Raw genomic sequence first — 22,688 nt, 5'->3', positions numbered from 1 at the left:
AGAGCAACATGAGTGCCAACTTGCCAAGTTCACATTGATACCATTGGGCTGCAGGGTTCCCAAGTGAAATATGAGGTGCTGTTCCTGCAACCTTCAGGTGGACTTCACAAGCTTCAAAAATCTCCCCTCCCCTGACCACATCTCAAAACCAGCCCAGCTCGCCCCCACCTCCCTGACCTGTCCTTCCTCCCAGCTATCCACTCCACCCACCTCAAGTCCCACCCCCATCTCCTACCTACCAGTCTCATCCCACCTCCTTGACCCGAACTATCCCCTCCCAAATTGCCCACCTACACTCACCTTTACTGGCTCCATCCCCGTCTCTTTGACCTCTTCACCTAGCTTCTCCCTTATGCATCTTCCAGCCGCCTCTCCCTCTCTTCCTATTTATTTCAGAATCTCCTTCCCCTACCCTATTTTTGAAGAAAGGTCTAGACCCAAAATGTCAGCTTTCCTGCTCCACCAATGCTGCTTGGCCTGCTATGTTCATCCAGCTCTACACCCTTGTTTTCAACAAAAAGTTTAGCTGCTGCTTCATTTTGCAGGTACTGAGGTGTTTACCTGATCAGGGGACCGATGCAGTTTTCCAGCTATGTAACTAAAAGTCTCTTCATTTGCTCCCTTCTGTTGACAGCTCAACAGTATTGCTCGATCATTCTCCCTGACAAGAAAGAGCAAAAAGGGATTACAGAGGATAATCTAAAACAACAGTAAAAGGAGCAAAGATAAAAAACAATTTGTCCTAACTAATTATCCAATTTATTCACAGGCTGAAAATATTGGAAACATTCAGCAGGTTAGGCAATATTGATAAACAACAGACATTAATGAGCCAAATATTTGCTGTAACACGGTAAAAAACCATCCACTTTCGTTTGTTTTAAATTACCACAATATTTTGCACGGAACATGGAAAATGGAAAAGTGATGGATACTGGCATCCAGGACCTTGGTACACAGAGAAATCAGCTACATATCTGCTTAATCAGAGCATGGCAGAAATTAACAACATAAGGAGGAAGTGTCAACTGACAAATGAATTCTGAGAACAAATCAGGCACAGAAAGAAAAGGAACAGGAAATCGATTGGGCTCAGCGGGAATAAGAGATGCACAAATGCAAAGAAATTTAAAATTACCAACTTGTAAAAAAAATCTCCTCTCAAACCTGAGGGAATGAACATCTGCACTTTAATAGTTAAATTCATATCAGAGGGGTTAACTAAGAATAATTATCACAAAGCAATGGCATCATTTAAATAGTATTTAGATTAAAACAAACATAACTTAACCTCAGAATTTTAAGCTCAAATAACGTGCATGGTAAATAGAGTTGCAGCATTTTTTTGTGCCAATTTAAAAGCCATTAACAAGGAGTCAAACTTTTCACAGATTTATTTAACACAATTACAAATTTTCACAAAATAAATTTAATTATGGACTCTTTGAGAAGACTCAAAAATTAAACTGACTCCTGTCAGGTAATAGGATGCGACACTTGCTTTAAAGCTTTTGAATATCTTCTTTAGATCAAAAAACTAACAGCTTGTCAAAGTAAGCAAACACTGTCATATAGATTAAAAAGCCAATTTGTTTTTTCTCAGATTGGATTAGTGACCAGGTGAATGAGGCATGGATATGCAACAGTCAATAATAGGAGCCAATGCTGGATACCTTCCTGCTTTACTTCGTTGGTTAATAATGGAATAAACATATTGCTTTTTCTCAATGATGAAGAGTCTACAGAACCTTTTGATCAGGAATCAATCTGCAATTTAATTCCAGGCCTGGCTTCATGAATAAACAAAAGCTTGCTTGACCCATTTTCCCTCGTAACAAAGCTGTTATGCAAGAGTCATCTTTAGCTCACAGATCCCAGCTCCAAACCAAAACCGGATTAAAAAAAGATGAAAATAATGAAAAATTAGCAATAGTTCTAACAATATTTAGTCATTACATCCCCCATTCCTCTGTAGTATAAATTCCTTTTCGTTCCCCATTCCTATCGGTTAAAAGTGCAACAGTCACTATGCTGCTCTTCATATTTAAAAACATAAAAATATAGAAATAGGAGCAAGAGTAGGCCATTCAGCCCCTCAAACCTGCACTGCAATCCTGCTGTCCAATAAAATCACAATGGGTCTGTCCCACGCTTCAAATCCTCTTTTGTGCCAGCTCAAATCTTTGAAATGTTAAGGGCTTTCTGCTTCTTTAAACACTCTAACTGAAGTAGCCACCACAACTCTCCAGGGTGGACAATTCCAGACATTCATCACCCTAAGAAGAAATTTCCTTGTAGCTTAGTTTTAAATCTGTAGAAACTCTTGCTATTTGTTTTTACCTTCAAGCTAGCTTCCTCTCATGCTTTAATTTATTTGTCCTCATGAGCATTTGTCTTTGTGCCATTCTTTTAATTCTGACCAGTTATTGGGCCTCTACAAATTATACACTTTATGCATCAAATTTAATGCTTTACTCCTTAATTAATCCTGCATGGGTAATCCCTTATAAATTACAATTTAAAGTAGAATTTATCCAATTATTCTGATGTACCCACCCCAATGTCTGCTGTTGCTTTTCTACTGATCTTTTCCTAGACTAACATCTCCTTCACTACAGCTAGCTTTCAAGCTCAAACAATTGCTCTTATTTAAGCTTCAAAACAGTCTTGCACCCACTCTTCTCCCCTTCAAACTGGATGCAAGAAAGAATGCTATTATGATCTCTGCTACCTGAAGGTGCTATTATTTGGAGATAATTATCATACTATAGTCAAGTTTGTGGATGGCACAAAAATAGTGGGAAGCTAAGTGCTTAGGGTAACGAAGTCTGCAAAAAGCATTATGTATTTGGGCAAAAACTTGGCAGATAGAACATAACATTTACAGAAAGAGGAGCTGAATTTTATCTAAGTGGAGAAAGACTGCAGAAAGCTGCAGAACAGAGGGATTTAGGAGTCCTCACAGATGAATCACAAACAGGCAGCATCCAAGTTCAACAGGTAATATGTAAGGCAAATGGAATGTTGGCATTTATTTCAAAGTATAAAAGTAGGAGATTTTCCTAAAATTATACACTGAATTAGTCAGCCCACAGCTGCAATTCTGTAAATGTGGTTTTGGGCTTCTTATCAAAGGAAAAATATATACTGGCATTGGAGGCAATCCAGAAATGTTCAGTGGACTGATAACAGATATGGAGGGATGGTCTTACGAGAATAGGTTGCGCAGATTCTATCTTTACTTGTTGGTACGTAGAAGAATGAGAAGTGACCTTATTAAAACATACAAAATTCTTGCAGGACTTAACAGGATTGATGTGGAAAGGCTCTCTCCCCTTGTGGACAGTCTAGGACCAAACTCACAGTAAGGAGTTGCATATTTAAGATAGATGAGGACAAATTTCTTCTGTTAGAGGGTTGGGAATCTGTAGAATTTTTCACTGCAGAGGGCTTTTGAGGCTGGGCCATTGAGATGACTCTCAGTTGAGACAAGCATATTTATAATCAAGGTAAGAAGTTCTGCGAAATTAGGTTCTAGTCCAACAGATTTCTTTGAAATCATAAGCAAGGTGTCGTCACCTGAAGGACCAACAGGCTGAAATTTTGTGATTTCAAAGCAATCTGTTGCACTATAACCAGATGTTGTGATTTCTTACATTGTTCACACCAATCCAACACAGCACCTCCACATCATATTTATAATCAGCAAGGGTTATGGAGAAAAAGCACGATAATGGAGTTGAGGATTATTAGATCAGCCTCAATCGTATTGAATAGGGCAACAGATTCAAAGGGCTGAATGGCCTACTTCTGCTCCCCCGTCTTATGGCGTAATCTTTCACTGTACAGAATACCAAGTCTTGTGTAACCTGATCTCTAGTCAGTTCCCCTTCACACTGCTCCAAGAAACTCAAAAAAAATTCTACAAGCTCATTAAGCCTATATCCTAGTCTTATTTTTCCAGTTCATAAGTGGATTGAACTTAATAATTATTGCCATCCCTTTTTCACAAGTACTCAATATTTCTCTTTGCATATTTCTTCCAGTATTCTGCTTATTGCTTCGAGGCTTGTGGATTTATCCTACAAATGACTTCTTTCCCTACGATTTTTCATTTACACCCAAGAACTCCTGAACCAAAGTCAATTAGCACTAGTAACTTGATCAACTTCATCTTTGATTTGAAATGCTATCCATCTACATTTTCTTGAAATCCTATTCTTGATTGTCAAATATTCCTCAACATTGAGAAACTGACCTTGTTGGAACCCCACTCTTCCCCAGTACTAGTACAACAGCCCTACAAACTGAACCTACTTCCTCTGCATGAGCCTTTGAGCAACACATTCACTTCCTTAATATGATTTTCCTATGCCAATTTTCATGTGGTTCTGGCAGTAATCTGGAAAGGGTCACTGCTGAGATTTTTATTATGTTGAGGACTTAACTTTGCACAGTCCCTCTGCAAAATCTCTTTCCTAATTCTGCTTACGTTATTGGTGCAGTGTGGATCACGACCAGTTTCTAGTGTATGTTCTTCTGCAGTCCGCAGCAGACACCTTGAGCCCGGATACCAGACATCCGGACTTGTACTCACTGCAGTGGAGAAATGTCAAGCCCCCTCATTCTATTATCCCCCTACCACTATGATGTGGAGATGACTGAAGGGCAATGCTTCGAAAGCTTGTGATTTCAAATAAATCTGTTGGACCAAAACCTGGTGTCGTGTGACTTCTGATCTTGCCCTATCACTATGACATTGCTTCCTGCTCCCCCACCCTCCCAAATGGTTTCCTGTACAATGGTGGCATGGTCAGTCAGCTAACCCTCCTGTCAGTTCTCTTACGCCACCAAACAAGCTGAGAAAAACTCAAACCTATTGGACAAGTGCAAGGTACAGACTCCTTGTTGCTGTCCTCTGGGTTACCTCACCTACAGTTACACACCCCCAATCTTGACAGTGCAAGTCAGAAGAATCTCCCCCAACGGGCATGTTAACCATTGGAATAATGGGCCTCTGATGTGGCACGATACCTGCGGTTTGAGCTGGAGACCAATGACTCGTGTTTGTCCAGGGTGACACCAGCATCCAGAAGGTCCCGCGTTCTATAAGTTAATTAATTTACAACTAATGCAGCGTACACCTCCCAGCAAGCTTTGGCACTGCCAAACTTCACAATACATCACTTACAATATTGATCAAACTTAGTGTCTAATAATGTCAGTTACAAATTTGCATTTTTCTCCTTACAGCAAGGCTCAAGTCTTATCAAAAGACTTGAAAGACTGCTTCGACATGTACGCAGGCTGTCTCTTGTAGCTCTAATACTCTACAGGTCAGACCAGAAATAACTTATCAATAAACAATCAATCATTCTCTCTTCTTAAACCTCTGATCTCTCTCTATCAAAGTCTTTTTCAAAAACTTTCCTCCCTTATTTGATAAGGTCAAAAGTCGCACATCACCAGGTGATAGTCCAAAGGGTTTATTTGAAATCACAGGCTTTTGAAGTGCTGCTGCTTCATCGGGTGAAGTGATGAAGGAGCAATACTCTGAAAGCTTGTGATTTCAAATAAACCTCTTGGACTATAATAAAAACCAAAAGAACTGCAGATGCTGTAAATCAGGAACAGAAACAAATTTGCTGGAAAAGCTCAGCAGGTCTGGCAGCATCTGCGAAGGAAAAAACAGAGTTAAGGTTTTGGGTCCATTTCTGAGGAAGGGTCAGCAGACCTGAAACCTTAACTCTGTTTTCTCCTTCACAGATGCTGCCAGTCCTGCTGAGCTTTTCCAGCAACTTTGTTTTTGCTCTTGGGCTATAACCTAATAACATGTCACTTCTGCCTTTGTCCACTCCAGTCCAACACCAGCACCTCCATACCATGGCCCTTATTTTATGCCATCTTGCGTCCTTTTTTCCCACCTCCAGTACTATTTGTAGCTTGGGTTGTGGTTGGTTGGCTTGTCGAACTGGTTTGTTGTTCTGCAGATGTTTCATTACCCTGCAGGGTAACATCACCAGTGCAGCCTCTGATTCATCGGAAGCTTCCCTGATGATCTTACCCAGCAGGGTAATGAAATGTCTGCGGAACAACAAACCAGCTCGGCGAGCCAACCAACCACAACGCTGTTACTATGCACTAGATCAAGGCGTGTTAAAATGCAAAATGGGAACCAGAAGGGGAAGCCCAGAGACAGAGTTTAGTTACAACACAGCAGGAAGGGTCTTCAGGTGAGATTCTTGTACAGTGACGTTACCTCTGCCATCCTCCTCGACATCGACCATTCTGCAACATGGATGGCGTCCACTCACCCAGGCCTTGTGGTTATAAACAAAATGCACCTTACATACAAGTATAAGGGATTCACAACAGTGAACATTTGCAATTGTATCAAAGAGGTGCTATTAACAATGGATCTGATGGCAGGAAGTTTTTAATGTCTACAAATTGACAGTGTTCTTACCTGGTCCACGTTACCACAACTTCACCATTCCTCTTGATGATATTTTTAGCAGGAAGACTGGTTGGTGGTGACTTGGCTGTAGACTGGGAAGGATTTGCCATTGATTTCTTTGAAGTGACTGCTTTACTGGTGAAAGCTTTCTTTGCTGAAGACAAGGATGTTTGTTTGCGTTTGCTTTCTTTGTCTTTGCTCTTAGTGCTTTTAAAAAGCTCATTCTCCTTTCGTGGTCTTTTCACAGTGGAATCCGCTTTCACATTACACTTCCTCTTCCTGCTACTCAAAGTACCACGGTCTTCTGTACACGTTGCTGTGGTCAATAGGACATTCTCAACATTGCCACTGGGAGTTTTGAGCGAAGGCTCCACATTTATGTGCTTTTCGATTGAAGGTCGATCTTCCTCAGAATGAGGCAATTTTACATCTGCATCTATTCCCAACTTTTTGCTGTTATCTTCTGGACGCCTTACAGTTAAAGACTGATCATGACTCGATTCCAACAGGGTCTGATCCTGACCAAGCACTTCACCCCCACTGCTGCAGGACGCTGCGGTCTCATTGACCATCTCTGTGCCAAGGTCATTGTTTGGTTCCAGCTCAAATCCCAAGTTCTCTTCTGCGGCCAAAGAAGGTGAGCTTTGCCGAGTAGATTTGCTGCCAGGGGGTCTGCATCTAATCTTAACAATGAAATGATCATTTGACTTTTCCATCACAACTGCCTGCATTGGGGGATGGAGCTGATATTGACAAGGGGAGGCTAAAACCTGTTTGTTCCACATTGAAGAATTGCTCGATTGGCTGCTTGAATTATCGGAGTCCAATGCTAAGTGAATATCTTGCTCTGACACATCCTCTTCATCGAGAAGAGCACTTTCACTGTAATGTGCAGACAGAATTGCTTTACTTACTCCTTCATGCAAAGATTCCCCATTTTGAGATGTTAAGAAGCTGATCTGCCCATCTGATTTCAGAGGTGAGGGGACAGTAAGAGAAACCGCCAGATCCTCCACAAGAATAGAGGAAACAGAGGAATGTGCTTGCTGAACTGAGCTACTTTCAATTATCTTTTGGCTGTTTGAATCTTCACGTGGACTGATCGCAGAATCTTTGGTTTGCATCACCTTATCTGGAATTTCCAGCATGCAACTTTCATCTAGAATGTCTAGATCGAGTGGTGGTCTTAACCCGACTGCATGTGCGCTTGGTGTAACAGGAGGCCAAGTAGCAGCATCCAGCTGGGACACAGGTGGTGGTTTCTCCGAATTGGAATCATTACTCAAAATCTGTGCTCCGATGTCAGGCCGTACCTTTTCTGGGGCAGGCCAGGAATTACATTCCAATGTTGTAATCCCTTGGTCCAGAAGGTCTGAGCCCTGTAATAAACACTTGAATATTTCACCCATTTGTGCATCACTTACCAGGTTAAATGTGAGAGTGGAGGCCTGTTGTTCAGTTAGAATGCCAAGTTCAGTTTTATCATGGCAATCTTTCAGTGTGTTGGAATTGGTTGATGGATCAATCGAATTCACCTGAGTCACTGACAGTTCATGTTTGCCTTTTGTGCTAGGGGCTTCTTCCTTGGGGATACCATTAGCTGAACATACCACACTCTTCTTTGAATGTTTGTTCAAGACTGGAGTTCCTTTTAGTTTCTTGTCAAGATTGGTTGGTTTATTTTTACCAGAGTTTTTTTTGCTTGACGAGTTATTTGTCAACGATGGCCTTGAAGAAGGGGGGGATCCCTTCAATTTTGGTAATTTGTTAAATTTGTCCTTGAACTGTTTAACCACTGTATTTTTCTTCTGTTTTTTGTTCAACCTCTCATTTTCCCTTTTCTCCTCTAAGGCCAATTCTAGACTTATACTCTCACAAGAGATAAACATCTCACGCACCTTTCCAAACATAAAATCAAATTGCTGGTCCACGAACAGCCACAGTTTTTCTTTCATGTTCGGAGCCTGCTGTGAGAAAATACTATTTACAATCCCATTGCACTTGGCTTGCAATAGTATGCTTTCAATTTCTGCACAGATTGAGGTCTTTAACAACCGTCTGGACTTTGGAAAATTGGATCTTTTAACAACAGAGATGAAGTCGGCAGAAGCAATTTCAACTATACGCTGGAACTTGTGGATTTCAAACTGTTTATGCAGCTTCATGTACTTTTTACGGATCGTCTTGCGAGCAACCATTAAGGCTCCCATCAAATTTGAGACTGACGACTTTATCTGATCTCTTTCCATGGAACTGGGGTTGAGAATTTCTACATCAGCATTTTGGTCTGAAGTCACCTTTTCTGGTTTCCTTTGTTTTTTACTGCTCTTTATTTTGGTCATTGTCTCAGAGCAGTTTAGAGTAGACGCTTCAGGATTTACCAATCTTGCTTCTTCTTTGGGTTTGCCTTTACATGGATTACGCTTCTCTTTGTTGCTCTCTTTCTCCATCTGAATGTTACTCACTGCTTTCTGGATTTCAGGTACAGATGCCTCCTCATCACTCACAATCTCTCCTTCTTCTATTTCTTCTGAAAAACAATTCTCTAACAAAATCCCTAACGATTTTTCTCCTGTCTTGCACAATGGTTCCTGATTTTCTTTATTCAACTCTTGAGTGCAATTTCTTGAAGAACAATTACCTTGGAATTTCAGGGCAGAATCTAAATTAGGACAAATGTGCAAAGGAGTTAAATAGAATTCATAATTCAAAAATAATTTGAACATCTCCTTCACTGATCCACACTCAAATGAAGCAGAACGCAGAAAACCCTTTTCACCATGTCAGAACAAACTCACGAAAATAAACAATTCACAACATGCTAACTTTAAATAACAATCTAGCATTTGATGGTAGGAACTGTGAAGAAATTCAATTAAAATTGCACCAAATTTTAAGCATGCATAAATCATGTTTAGACATGCATGGGGTAAATTACTCAAGCTTTTCAAAATTAGCTGAACGAGTATCATTCCAGGAGAGATGGTCAGATGAGAACTTTCAGATCCGTACGGAATTTCAGAAATCCAAGCACAGTTTTCTGTAGTGGACGACTTGATGCAAATAGCTGCAAAAATATTGTCATTCATAACCTTGTTTCCTTCAAGATAACTTTCATAGAGGCACATATCAGTTAAGAAGTATGGTTTTCTGGACATGTGTTAATATTTGACTGGATCCCTGGGACAGTGCTGTTGAGAAGGAGGTGGATAAAGCAGTTGGATCAGCAGTACAAGAGAAGGAAAGAAGTTACAAAATAACCTCACATGGCATCTAGAAGAACTTGTTCGTGGTGCAATTCACAATACAGACATCACTTTTGGAACTTGAAGGAAAATCTAGTCACAAAGTCAGTAATGTAGCAAGACAGGTAAAATTCCAATTTACATGACCAGCTCTCAGTCTAACAGAGTGTTGATCCCTCCAGCATATTGTTTCTAAAAAAAGAGGATCCTTTGGAGGAAATGACGGAACGAAGCATGAAAAAATCTCAAATCAACCTTTTAAAATCACATTTTTACAATGCTATCGAGGCAAAAGCCACCCTTCAATCTGGCTTTGAACCACATCTATCTTTGGTTACCCAGTATATCCGCTTATTGAGAAAACTTGATACGTTAGTTTTTCCTCAATCTCACGGCAATACTCACATACTTAAAGATGACTGAAAAATTAATATAATGCTGTGTTGGTTCTGTCATGATTAAGTTCAATTACACAGTCTGAACTCCCGCCTGGTCCATCTACAGAAACGCAGTTAGCATGTCGGCCATGCAGATTCTTCCAACATTCTGCCAACACTTTCATTGTCGATTTCTTAAGCATTTCCTAAGGATTGCACATCTTCTGCTGGGTCAGTGCCTTCAATTTCTACAACTGGCAGTGCACTTTTGGTCAGTTCATAAACTGATTCACTGACTGCCTCCATGGTCTGGCTTCTTTCAATGACCTGAACAGCGTACCATAACTGCGGGTGCCTTATCCTCCGAGTACAGATTAATGGGTCAAACTTCAATGGCTCTCATATTTGCATTTCATCTCCTTAGAGACTTTTGATTACCACTCGAAACACATTTCAAAATATTTACAATGCCTCAGATAATACAATGTGAGGCCGGATGAACACAGCAGGCCAAGCAGCATCTCAGGAGCACAAAAGCTGACGTTTCGGGCCTAGACCGTTCATCAGAGAGGGGGATAGGGAGAGGGAACTGGAATAAATAGGGAGAGAGGGGGAGGCGGACCGAAGATGGAGAGTAAAGAAGATAGGTGGAGAGAGTGTAGGTGGGGAGGTAGGGAGGGGATAGGTCAGTCCAGGGAAGACGGACAGGTCAAGGAGGTGGGATGAGGTTAGTAGGTAGCTGGGGGTGCGGCTTGGGGTGGGAGGAAGGGATGGGTGAGAGGAAGAACCGGTTAGGGAGGCAGAGACAGGTTGGACTGGTTTTGGGATGCAGTGGGTGGGGGGGAAGAGCTCGGCTGGTTGTGTGGTGCAGTGGGGGGAGGGGGACGAACTGGGCTGGTTTAGGGATGCAGTAGGGGAAGGGGAGATTTTGAAACTGGTGAAGTCCACATTGATACCATATGGCTGCAGGGTTCCCAGGCGGAATATGAGTTGCTGTTCCTGCAACCTTCGGGTGGCATCATTGTGGCAGTGCAGGAGGCCCATGATGGACATGTCATCTAGAGAATGGGAGGGGGAGTGGAAATGGTTTGCGACTGGGAGGTGCAGTTGTTTGTTGCGAACTGAGCGGAGGTGTTCTGCAAAGTGGTCCCCAAGCCTCCGCTTGGTTTCCCCAATGTAGAGGAAGCCGCACCGGGTACAGTGGATGCAGTATACCACACTGGCAGATGTGCAGGTGAACCTCTGCTTAATGTGGAATGTCATCTTGGGGCCTGGGATGGGGGTGAGGGAGGAGGTGTGGGGACAAGTGTAGCATTTCCTGCGGTTGCAGGGGAAGGTGCCGGGTGTGGTGGGGTTGGAGGGCAGTGTGGAGCGAACAAGGGAGTCACGGAGAGAGTGGTCTCTCCGGAAAGCTGACAGGCGAGGGGATGGAAAAATGTCTTGGGTGGTGGGGTCGGATTGTAAATGGCGGAAGTGTCGGAGGATAATGCGTTGTATCCGGAGGTTGGTGGGGTGGTGTGTGAGAACGAGGGGGATCCTCTTGGAGCGGTTGTGGCGGGGGCGGGGTGTGAGGGATGTGTCGCGGGAAATACGGGAGACGCGGTCAAGGGCGTTCTCGATCACTGTGGGGGGAAAGTTGCGGTCCTTAAAGAACTTAGACATCTGGGATGTGCGGGAGTGGAATGTCTTATCGTGGGAGCAGATGCGGCGGAGGCGGAGGAATTGGGAATAGGGGATGGAATTTTTGCAGGAGGGTGGGTGGGAGGAGGTGTATTCCAGGTAGCTGTGGGAGTCGGTGGGCTTGAAATGGACATCAGTTACAAGCTGGTTGCCTGAGATGGAGACTGAGAGGTCCAGGAAGGTGAGGGGTGTGCTGGAGATGGCCCAGGTGAACTGAAGGTTGGGGTGGAAGGTGTTGGTGAAGTGGATGAACTGTTCGAGCTCCTCTGGGGAGCAAGAGGCGGCGCCGATACAGTCATCAATGTACCGGAGGAAGAGGTGGGGTTTGGGGCCTGTGTAGGTGCGGAAGAGGGACTGTTCCACGTAACCTACAAAGAGGCAGGCATAGCTGGGGCCCATGCGGGTGCCCATGGCCACCCCCTTAGTCTGTAGGAAGTGGGAGGAGTCAAAAGAGAAGTTGTTGAGTGTGAAGACGAGTTCAGCTAGGCGGATGAGGGTGTCGGTGGAGGGGGACTGGTCGGGCCTGCGGGACAGGAAGAAGCGGAGGGCCTTGAGGCCATCACCATGCAGAATGCAGGTGTACAGGGACTGGACGTCCATGGTGAATATGAGGTGTTGGGGGCCAGAGAATTGGAAGTCCTGGAGGAGGTGGAGGGCGTGGGTGGTGTCACGGACATGGGTGGGGAGTTCCTGGACCAAAGGGGAGAAAATGGAGTCCAGATAGGTGGAGATGAGTTCGGTGGGGCAGGAGCAGGCTGAGACGATGGGTCGACCAGGGCAGGCAGGTTTGTGGATTTTGTGAAGAAGATGGAAACGGGCCGTGCGGGGTTGTGGAACAATGAGGTTGGAGGCTGTGGGTGGGAGGTCCCCTGTGGTGATGAGGTCGTGAATGGTGTTGGAGATGATGGTTTGGTGCTCGGGTGTGGGGTCATGATCGAGGAGGTGGTGTCGGAGAGTTGGCGTCTGGCCTCGGTGATGTAGAGGTCAGTGCGCCATACTACCACTGCGCCACCCTTGTCTGCGGGTTTGATGGTGAGGTTGGGGTTGGAGCAGAGGGAGCGGAGGGCTGCCCGTTCTGCGGGGGAGAGGTTGGAGTGGGTGAGAGGGGTGGAGTGGTTGAGGCGGTTAATGTCTCGACGGCAGTTGGAGATGAAGAGGTCGAGGGAGGGTAGGAGGCCTGGGGGTGGTGTCCAGGAGGAGGACTTGTGTAGGAAGCGGGTGAAGGGGTCAGTGGAAGGAGGGTTGGGTCTCACTTTCACAGATTAGTCCTCAACACTCCAACCCACCCTTTATTCTTATTTTTTCCAGGCCTTTAAAAATCCCTTGCAACTTATTTTAATCTTGTATTTGTGTTCTATTCTTCCTTTTCACTGCCTAATGGTGACTTCTATGCCCCTTGTGAACGTATTGAATGCTGTTAACCCTAGGTTCGAACAGCAATGAGGGCAGCTGTTTGACCATAAGGCGTGGAGCTGGATGAACACAACTAGCGAGGCAGCAGAGGAGCAGGAAAGCTGACAAGTTTTGGGTCTGGACCACAAGACTTCTTCAGAAATAGGGGAGGGTAAGGGGGCTCTGAAATAAAGAGAGAGAGGGGAGGCGATGATAGAAGGTGGATAGTGGAGCAGACAGGTGGAGAGAAGATGGGCAGGTTAAGGAGGCGGAGATAAAGCTAGCAAAGGTGCATATCGGTAGGAAGTGGGGGTGGGGGTCAGTCAGTGAGGTGGGAGAAAAAACAGACAGGTCAAAGAGGCAAAGACGAGAGGGGGTGCTGGTCTTGGGATGAGGTTGGGGGTGGGAACATTTTGAAGCTCGTAAAATCTCCCCACCCCCGACCTCATCACAAGACCAGCCCCTCTTCTCGTCCCTGCCTTCTTGACCTGTCCGTCTTTTCTCCCACCTATCCGCTTCTCTATCCACCTTCTATTAATCGCCTACCCTCTCTCTATTTATTTGAGTCCCCTTTCCCTACCCCATTTCTGAAGAAGGGTCCAAACTCAAAACGTCAGCTTTCCTGCTCCTCTGATGCTGCTTGGCCTGCTGTGTTCATCCAGCTCTACGCCTCGTTATCTCAGATTCTCCAGCATCAGCAGTTCCTACTATCTCGGAGCCATTTGACCTCGACACTTTTGCCGGCTTTCTAGTCTCACTACATAATAAAATTTTGCTTTGAATTTTTAAATCAAATCTCCTTCAAAGGGGCTATCTCTGAATTTGCTTCTGCCAGTGTTCCAGCCAAGGCAGTTCAGATCACAGCTCACCAAGTTAAATATTTATCTCCTCCCTATTTTTTGTCAGTTGATGTAAATTTATGTCCTCTACTTAACACTACTTACCAGCAGAAGTTTTGCCCTACCTACACTGTCAGGTGTCAAATTATGAAAATTTTATACCGCTGCACATCTTGAGCCTTATTGCTTTAAAGAAAACAATTCCAGATGCTCTTATCACCTTGTTTCTAAGGGTGAAAAATGAATTACAGAAAGAAAGGACAGGACTAAAATTTAAAAATAAAAATCAATCAGTCTAAGTCAAATGGATGTGCTTACGACACCACACAACTACTATACACTGAACAGATAAATAAAGCAAATGTTTTACAGCTGGTTAGCAACTTTCACTTTTCAGACAAAGGGACAGGATTGTTAGCTGAACAAAATAACAATGTGCATTAGTCTGTATGTTGTTAAAAATTGCTTCCTGCCAATCCTCAATTATGTATGAAAAGAAGAAATGCTTCTAACAAATAAAAGTACACATTGAACACTTACCTTTGTGGTCAACATCCTTTTCCTTTTGGATACCAGCGGTCTCTAATGTTGAAGGTCTAATAGGCCGTAAAGGGCTGGTTAATGGACTGATAGGTTCTGGTATGCACCCTATGTAGGTAAAGTCAATGCTTTGAATGGAGTTTTCTTCCTGGTCTTCAGCTATACAAAAGTTTTTAACAGGTGTTTTGTTGACAGTTGAAGAAGAATCCACAGTACTTCCATTTGGCTGCTGTGTTTCACAACTAGTGAAGCCTACTTCTGAATTCCCAGTCCATGCTTCAGTAGCTGCTGTCTTGACATCCACAGGCTGCCCTGAATCTTCAGGTTTCCCAATAACATTCAGAGCTCCAATCTTCTCATTATTGATTGTGCTATCAAGTTCAATTAGACAATGTGAACTCCCACTTGGTCCATCTACAGAAACACTGTTAGCTTGTGTAGGCCATGGAGATTTTCCATTCATTCTACCAACACGTTCATTGTCAACTTCTGAAGCATTTCCAACTGACTGCATGTTTTCTGCTGGATCAGTACCTTTAATTTCTACAACTGGCTTTGCACTTTTAGTCACTTCATAAATTGCTTCACTGACTACTTCCACGGTGCCCATGGTCTCAACAACAATTGGGGTCAACTTTTCAGTGTCATGCACGATGCAGTCATACTCCATGGGCTGGTCTGGAGCATTTTCTGCCAACATGACTTGAACCTCTTCCTCCTCTTCAACTTGCAGTGGCTCCTCCTGCCCAACTATATGTTCCACTGGTTTTGGGCTGTCCCGAGAAACCCGGATTTCAGTTCCTGCAATGGGTAACTCAGTGGATTTGCAGTTTGTGTCCATTGCTTGTACCTCAGTCCCTCCCACAGGTAACTCAGTAGATTTGCAGTTTGTGTCCATTGCTTGTGCTTCATCAGATTGGTTAGAAATTTTGTCCAAAATAAAGTTAGCCTCTGCAGATCCAGATGCCATTTTCTCAGCCGATTCCACCAGTAGATCCTCACTGAGAAGCTGGCTGCACTGCATTTCATCATCTACTTCACAAAGGACAGTGGAAGGCCTTTTCACCGGAGAAACAGTAAGCTGCAATGTTTTCATAAAATGCAACTTGGGATCAGTGTTTCTTATTAAATTTTGTTCATCTGCGGTTAACAAGTTAGCCATATTACCATCACAGACTGATTCTTCTATTCTTTGGGATTTTTGATCCACACAAGGTCTTTCAGTCACATTTCCATGATTCTCAGGTGACTTGGTTTTGTCTTTTTCAACTCTATGCTTTCTTTCTCTTTTAGCACAATCCCCTCCATCCCTTGAAGAATGCCTAACATTGCTGTTTCTTCTATCTTTATGTTCAGATTTACTCTTTTCCTCTTTTCTAATTTCAGCTTTTTTTAAACTTCTATTGTCATTTTTATCACTGTGTTTGCGATTGTCCTTGGGTGTCTCATGATCATTCACTTTTGAATGTTTATTTCTTCGATCTCCATTATCCTCAATGTTTCTTTTCTTTCCTGAATTCTTCCTCTCAATTTTCTGGTCTTGCCGTTCTCCAATTGTGTGCTCCGATGCTGTGCAACTGTTTCGCCTAGGATGTTTTTGAGGGCTTTCAGGTCTTGTTAGTTTGGAATATTCTTTTGTTTTATCATGGCACTTTATTGGGTCTCTTTCCTTTTCAATTGCTTGGCCTCTCAATTTGTCATTTCTTTTGTTATCTTTGTCAACATCCCTATTACATTTCTGATCTTTTCTCTGGTCCATTTTCTGCTCTCTCTCTCTGGGCCCACTTCTTCTTGTGTCTTTCTCTTTATGCCTCTCCTCCTTTTCAGCATAGGTTCTCTTGTCTCTTGCCTCTAGACTCTCTTTTGAACAGTTGAGGAGCTCACCTTGATTGAAGTGATGCCTCCTCTTTTCTGGAGCGTGACGGCTTGAGCCTCTGATTTCAGAATGTGGTCTCATGCTGAGGGAGGTCGGTTCAAATTTATCAGTCTTTTCCAGAAAATTGGGTCCTTTACTCTTTTTCCGAAGGTTTGAAAGCTCAACGATAGAACTGTCTAACTTTTCAGTATTTGTATGTTTACCCAAATGTTCACCATTTATTTTATCAACTCTTCTTCTCTCTTCACTCTGAGAGGGCCTCATTTTATCCATCACTGCATTGCTTCGATGGACTGGTTCTTTATCTGTGTGGGGGGAAATTTTACTATAAGAATTCACGCACAGGGCTGACTGGGAGTTGGAAAGAGAGTTTTTCAAATTACACTGTGCCTTTGGTTCTAAAGGTTTACTTGCACCTCTCAGTGATCCACCTTCCAAACAATCTCCCTCTTTGTTTAAATGAGCAGCTGGCTGGCAGTGTGCAGGTCTGGACGGACAGTGAAGTACAGGGCTGGAACTTCTGTTATCAGCTTGTGGTGTAGTTGGAACGTTGAATGATCCAGGGGGATGATGGTGTTGCTTATGGTAATGACGGAGTCCTGGATTTCCAATCCAATTAAGTGACTCTCTGATTGAAAACAAAAAGAAACAGTTCATAAAGACAATACTCCACATTACCGATATAAATGAACAACAGAGAGACAATGATTACAAATAGGTAAGAAGTTAAAACTAAGGTTTAGAAACTCATTACCCTTCTTACGCAACAAAGCAGATGTGATGGCGCTGTTGTTAAAAGAACATGGCTTAAAGGCTACTGGCTATTGTGGCTAATGGGCTCAGCCACTTTTGCCACCATTTCCCTCGATGATAAACTAGCATCAACTGAGTAAATTAAACCTAAAATCCAGGAAGATCGTCTATTTCATTTGGGACTGCAGTGTCAGCATATTAATGGCAGTAAAAGGTGACAGTGCCAGAGGTGCTTCATGCCCCAGGTCAGGGGGCATGGGCAAAGGAGAAGCAGTGGAATTTCATTGCTCATTCTTGTTCATGAAATATTACTGTTTGCATATTCCAGCCAGCAAGTCAACCATGAAGTCTGACCATGTGAGAAGGGATTTGAGGGCAACTGGTGCCTACAAGACAACCCTAGAGAAAGGAGTCAACACTGCAAAGAAATGAAAGGCAAAAACAAATCTGGGTTTCAATTTTGCTGCAGCAATGTTGGGTATCTTCAAAAGCTGGCGTCTGCTAGTTTATGTTTTTCTTTGCTGAGTACAACCCTTAGTAAAATTTATGCACCTGCCTGCTCTATTATGTAGTCCATTTAAAGCAGCTTGGCCCAAGCAGACAATAAGCTCTACCACAGTGTTAAAAGGTTTATCGTCTGTAGGCATAGCTCTCACTGACATAACAGGTTACAGGGAACAAAGTCATTCATTTTCAATGGCTTGCCAGGTTGGTTCTGTAGCACAATAACAACAGAATTTGAGCCAAGGTGTCAATGTTCCACAGGAAAATTGGAACTGTTAATATTACAGTTTAAAGTTGGTTACAAATCAATAAATTCACTGAATATGAAAGCAGTCTGCTCATCGTATTCATACCAACTCTTAGTCTAGGATAATATAAAACAAATCCCTCTGACCTCCTCTCACTTCAGAGACCTATATTCTTTGAGTCTTGAATAGTTGTCAGATTTTGCCTTAAAAGATACAATGAACTCTGCTTCAATCATTTTTTGTCACTAAACAGCAAATGCTACAATATTCGTGCTCCTAACATTCTCTCTATTTGGTGTGGTTTTAAATCGATAACACTCATTGCCTGACCACTGAAAATAAGCACTCCTTATTCAAGGTATCAAAGCCTTAAATAATGCTGGACATATCTACAAAAGCTCCTTAAACTTCACTGCTTCAATCAAATTGTGCCTGCCTCTTCACTGACAGCTCTCCAATTCAGAAGTGGCCAAAGTCTAAACATATCTAGAGGATTTACCAGGCCATATGCAAACAAATGTTTTCCCAGTCTGCCCAAAGCTAGTTCACAGCCAGGATCATTAAAACAAATTTATCAATTATTCCACTGCTGCGTGAGCTACATCATGTTTTCCCTTTTTCAACAGTCCCTACACTTGAAAAGTAATTAATTGGCTACAAATCACTTCAGGTTGTCCTAAGACTGTAAAATGCAACACTTTTCTTTTCTTCAGCTACTATATGACCACATCCTGTTCACGTCCACCTGCTTTTCACATCTCTGGATAATCCCTTGCTCTACAATATATGTAGGGCAACTCAACCACATTGTAATGTTTAAAAAGTAATAGCTCAAGTATCTGTAGCACGCACAAACAGTTTTCCTTTTTATTTGATCTCAGTGCCTCGACTATTTTACCTTCTGTTAAGCCGATTAATTTCTTCGTCTTTGCGGACAATTTCCAGACGAGCAGTTTTTATTAGAGCTGACATATTCTTCTTCAGCTGGGTATTTTCATTTGACAGGGTGGAGTTCTGTGAAGAAACAGAAGGGGGCACAATACTTTACAGCTCAGCTCATAATTGCACAGTAGGTGGTGGAATCATGTCAACTGCATCTAACAGTACAGCCAGTGGAACACAACGGTACACCAATCTGCCTCATATCGACAGTAAATAAAATGACATACATTTGCTCAAATATAGACACACTTAGTTCCCTTTTTCCATCATCTTCTGTGCGCTATTAGTCAGACCAACATGGACCAAGAAAGTTTTTAGTTCACTGAATCAGATACACAGATCCCCACCTTGCCATTGCGGTGTTCAAGGCCTTCTTAAATTACTCCAGAGTTTATGCCATTGTTCTTTGTCAAACAGTCCTTTTCTACAAATTGATCACTGTTTACATAACAAACAGCCTTGAAACAGCTGTCCTAAATGTAAATTTGTATTAGTTTGAATCTGCATTTCCTTATCTACCTATTGTGTCCAGGTTGTATACCATTTCAATACGAAAACAAAACTTCCTCATCCTTAGCTGGTCTGGCCGACATGTGACTCTAGACCCACATCAATATGGTTGACCCAATTACCTTCTGAACAATTGGGAAGGGCAACAAAACGCCAGCCAGCATCAGTGACCCCCATGAACAAATGAAGGAAATCCTTGTGAAAGTCCTTTTATTTTACGCATTATGTTGCAACTAGCTTCATTTTCTAGACACAATAGCCTAACTGCACAGAGTTTGTATCGTCTTGGGGTGGGCCAGAGGAGGGGCTTTTCACATCTTGCTCTGTTGCCAAATATTTATTTGATATTTTCATATTGCTTATCTACTGGTTTTGACATCAATAATTAAGTCCAGTTTACTGTGCTACAGCACACATGTGAATGATGCACTGCAGTAACTCACTGTCTAGAAACCTCTACTGTTAAGGACAGCAACACCTATATTATGCAATGATTGCATAATATATTATGCCAAATGTCTTCTTTTTTGGGATGCATATTGTTCCTTTATTGCAACTGGGTCAAAATCCTAGAATTCTCAATACAACACTGTTGTGAGAACATTATCTTCACAAGCATTTCAAGGCCAACCCTCATCATCTCAGGAAAAATTAATGACAAGCAATAAATGCATTCTTCCCCATACGGTCCACACACTCAAACTAGATGAGAAAGATTTCCAGAAAGTCTTTGAATACTGAAGTTAGATGCTCACACAGAAGGGTGGAACAAGGGACCAACATCAACGAGTTTCAAAATATGAAAATGATCAAATATCACAGAAAGTGACTGAAGTTTTCTTTTGTCTCGAGTCATATTGTCCCACCTTCCAAAATAACAAGCAAAAACTGTGAAATTTATGATCATCATCATGAAACAAATGGGTTGATAACGTTCATCAATTACCTGGATTTGTACTTCATGCAGTTTTTTCAATAACTCTTCAACTTTTCTTTCTCTTTCAATGAACTTTTCCTGAAACTGTCAAAATAAAAGTAAGCGGTACTGAGATGTCTGCTCAAAGGCTCATCTTTTCATTGATCACTTACATTCTTGAAGATCATATTTCTAAACGGGATACGTGCAAGGACAGATCAGAACAAACAGAAATACTGCTTTCCGATACTGGTTTGAGAAAAAAGTTTGTATGACAAAGTGACTGGGTTTTCAGCTCTAGAAGATAGCCGCGAGATGCTACAATGACAGCCCTCGTGAGACTGGAGAAGAAAACAGTCAGTAGCTTTGAAAGAATTTTATCTTTTGAAAAGCCAAAATGAGGATTCAGAGGTCCAATAAATCTGTACAGCGAACAGTACCTCAGGAGAGACTAAAATTGACCTCTATGATATAGCAAAGACATAAAAGGCTACTTTGATTCAATCTTCACTACTGCTGAAGATGAGCTTTTTACACATCATACAGCTGATTGTGAGGTTGTATTTATTTTGACATTAACACAAGTAACAATGGCTGGAACAAGTTTTCAAAACTGATTGGGTTGGTGATCCTGACAACATTTTTGGTTGATGCTCAAATAAATTGACCCTGATTCCAGCAAACAGCTTATTTGTACATTTAAAAGCCAAAAGAACTGCAGATGCTGTAAATTAGGAACAAAAACAAAGTTGCTGGAAAAGCTCAGCAGGTCTGGCAGCATGTGTGGAGGAGAAAACAGTTGACGTTTCGGGTCTGGTGACCCTTCCTCAGAACTGATGGTGGCTGAAAATGTCAGTTTAGATGCAGAAAATAGGGAGGTGGGTGGGATAGGGAGTAAACGATAGGATAGAGGCCAAAGAGAGAGAAAGACAGTTGGCTAGACAAGGAGTTGCTAACGATCAGGCTGGGAGGGTGAATAGTTCTTAACTTAGTCACTATCAGTCCCCATTAACAACTATTCACCCTCCTAGCCTGATCGTTAGCAACTCGGTTTGTCTGGCCAACTATCTTTTTCTCTCTCTCTTTGGGCTCTATCCTATCGTTTACTCCAGAAACCACCCACCTCCCTATTTTCTGCACGTTAACTGACGTTTTCCCAGCCACCGTCAGTTCTGAGGAAGGGTCACCGGATCCGAAAGGTTAACTGTTTTCACCTCCACAGATGCTGCCAGACCTGCTGAGCTTTTCCAGCAACTTTGTTTGTGTTACTTGTACATTTAGCAGCTAAGTAGCATTTAGAAGGTGGCAGCAAGGGATAGGCTTTGTAGCCCAACTGATCTTTTTACATCGCCAATCTGCCTTTGCTCTTTTCATTAGATGGCCTTATCCAGGTCAAATGGTGCTATAACCAAACATGTACCTCTTTCAATGAGATTTCGTTTGCAGTTCTCTCTTCAGTGAGGATTTCCTCATATAGATCAAAACAATCTTTAGCAGATTTACCCTTTCCTGTAGTGTCAACTGCAATAAAAAATATAACTTCATAACAAATTCATAGATCAATTACAGGAATAAAAGGGTTATTTTCTTTTCAAAAGATCTTCAAGGCATAACAGACATCTACAAATATAAATCTAACTGATGCTAAACCTCAAGAAACTTTCCTTTAAATTTGACCTTCAGATAGCATGCAAGAAGCAACAGGCAAAATATTCTGTACTTACACTGTTAAGTCAAGATTAGAACAAAAGGACTTGTATTTGAATAGTGCCTTTCATGGCCTCAGGAAATCCCAAAGCATTTGACAAACAGTATATCACTTCTGAAGCATTATCAATGTTCTTCAGAAGGATACACAGCTGTCATTTTCAGTGCAGAGTCTTATTACCAGCAAATTATATAAGTGAAATCTTGATGGCAGTTGAAAGAAAAATATGGTCCAGGACACCACATGGATGTTTTGATTCCCCTTTGACTTGAAATGGGGTATCCTACTTACACACCTGAGCATTTAGGAAGCATTAGGATTCAAAATAAAACAAAACAAAGGTCTATGAGCAATGTTCTCCCTCAATATTGGATCCAGGTGCTTTCCCAGATCATACACTCAATTTCCAAAGCAATGAACTCCAGACTGAAGGCAAAAAACAGCCACTGGCTCAAGCTTATGGTTAGAACCAGGTATTGATTTGCAAGTTATCAACCTACAAAACCAATTGCACGTTCTGCCACACGAGGCTTACAAAAAAACCTTGTGTATTACTCATGCAGACTCCACCCACACAATAACAATTTCCAGCAACTGTCCTCACAAGCAGTTAGTGTTTCAAGAGATTTTATGGGCTTTATATTGGTTTAGGCGTTTTATCGAACTTTTATTAAATTTTAGCTTGTACAATAATGACAATG

General features: G+C 42.3%; 1 protein-coding gene across 2 annotated transcripts in view; it reads right to left on the bottom strand.

Annotated features, from left to right (window-relative positions):
* The window catches only part of casp8ap2 (caspase 8 associated protein 2), a 44,080-nt gene that overhangs the window by 2,918 nt on the left and 18,474 nt on the right, over positions 1-22,688 (bottom strand). For both annotated transcript variants that reach the window (XM_048531148.2, XM_059645287.1), the window contains 6 exons: positions 21,700-21,800; positions 20,310-20,384; positions 18,810-18,925; positions 14,531-17,034; positions 6,467-9,119; positions 562-661 (listed from right to left, as the gene is read on the bottom strand). In XM_048531148.2, the coding sequence (XP_048387105.2) occupies positions 562-661; positions 6,467-9,119; positions 14,531-17,034; positions 18,810-18,925; positions 20,310-20,384; positions 21,700-21,800 (5,549 nt within the window). The remainder of the gene's footprint in view (positions 1-561; positions 662-6,466; positions 9,120-14,530; positions 17,035-18,809; positions 18,926-20,309; positions 20,385-21,699; positions 21,801-22,688) is intronic.

Source organism: Stegostoma tigrinum, chromosome 4 (genome assembly GCF_030684315.1).
Source record: "Stegostoma tigrinum isolate sSteTig4 chromosome 4, sSteTig4.hap1, whole genome shotgun sequence".
Taxonomy (NCBI): domain Eukaryota; kingdom Metazoa; phylum Chordata; class Chondrichthyes; order Orectolobiformes; family Stegostomatidae; genus Stegostoma; species Stegostoma tigrinum.
Note: the sequence above shows the minus strand (reverse complement) of the source record. Positions and strands in the feature narration are given on the sequence as shown.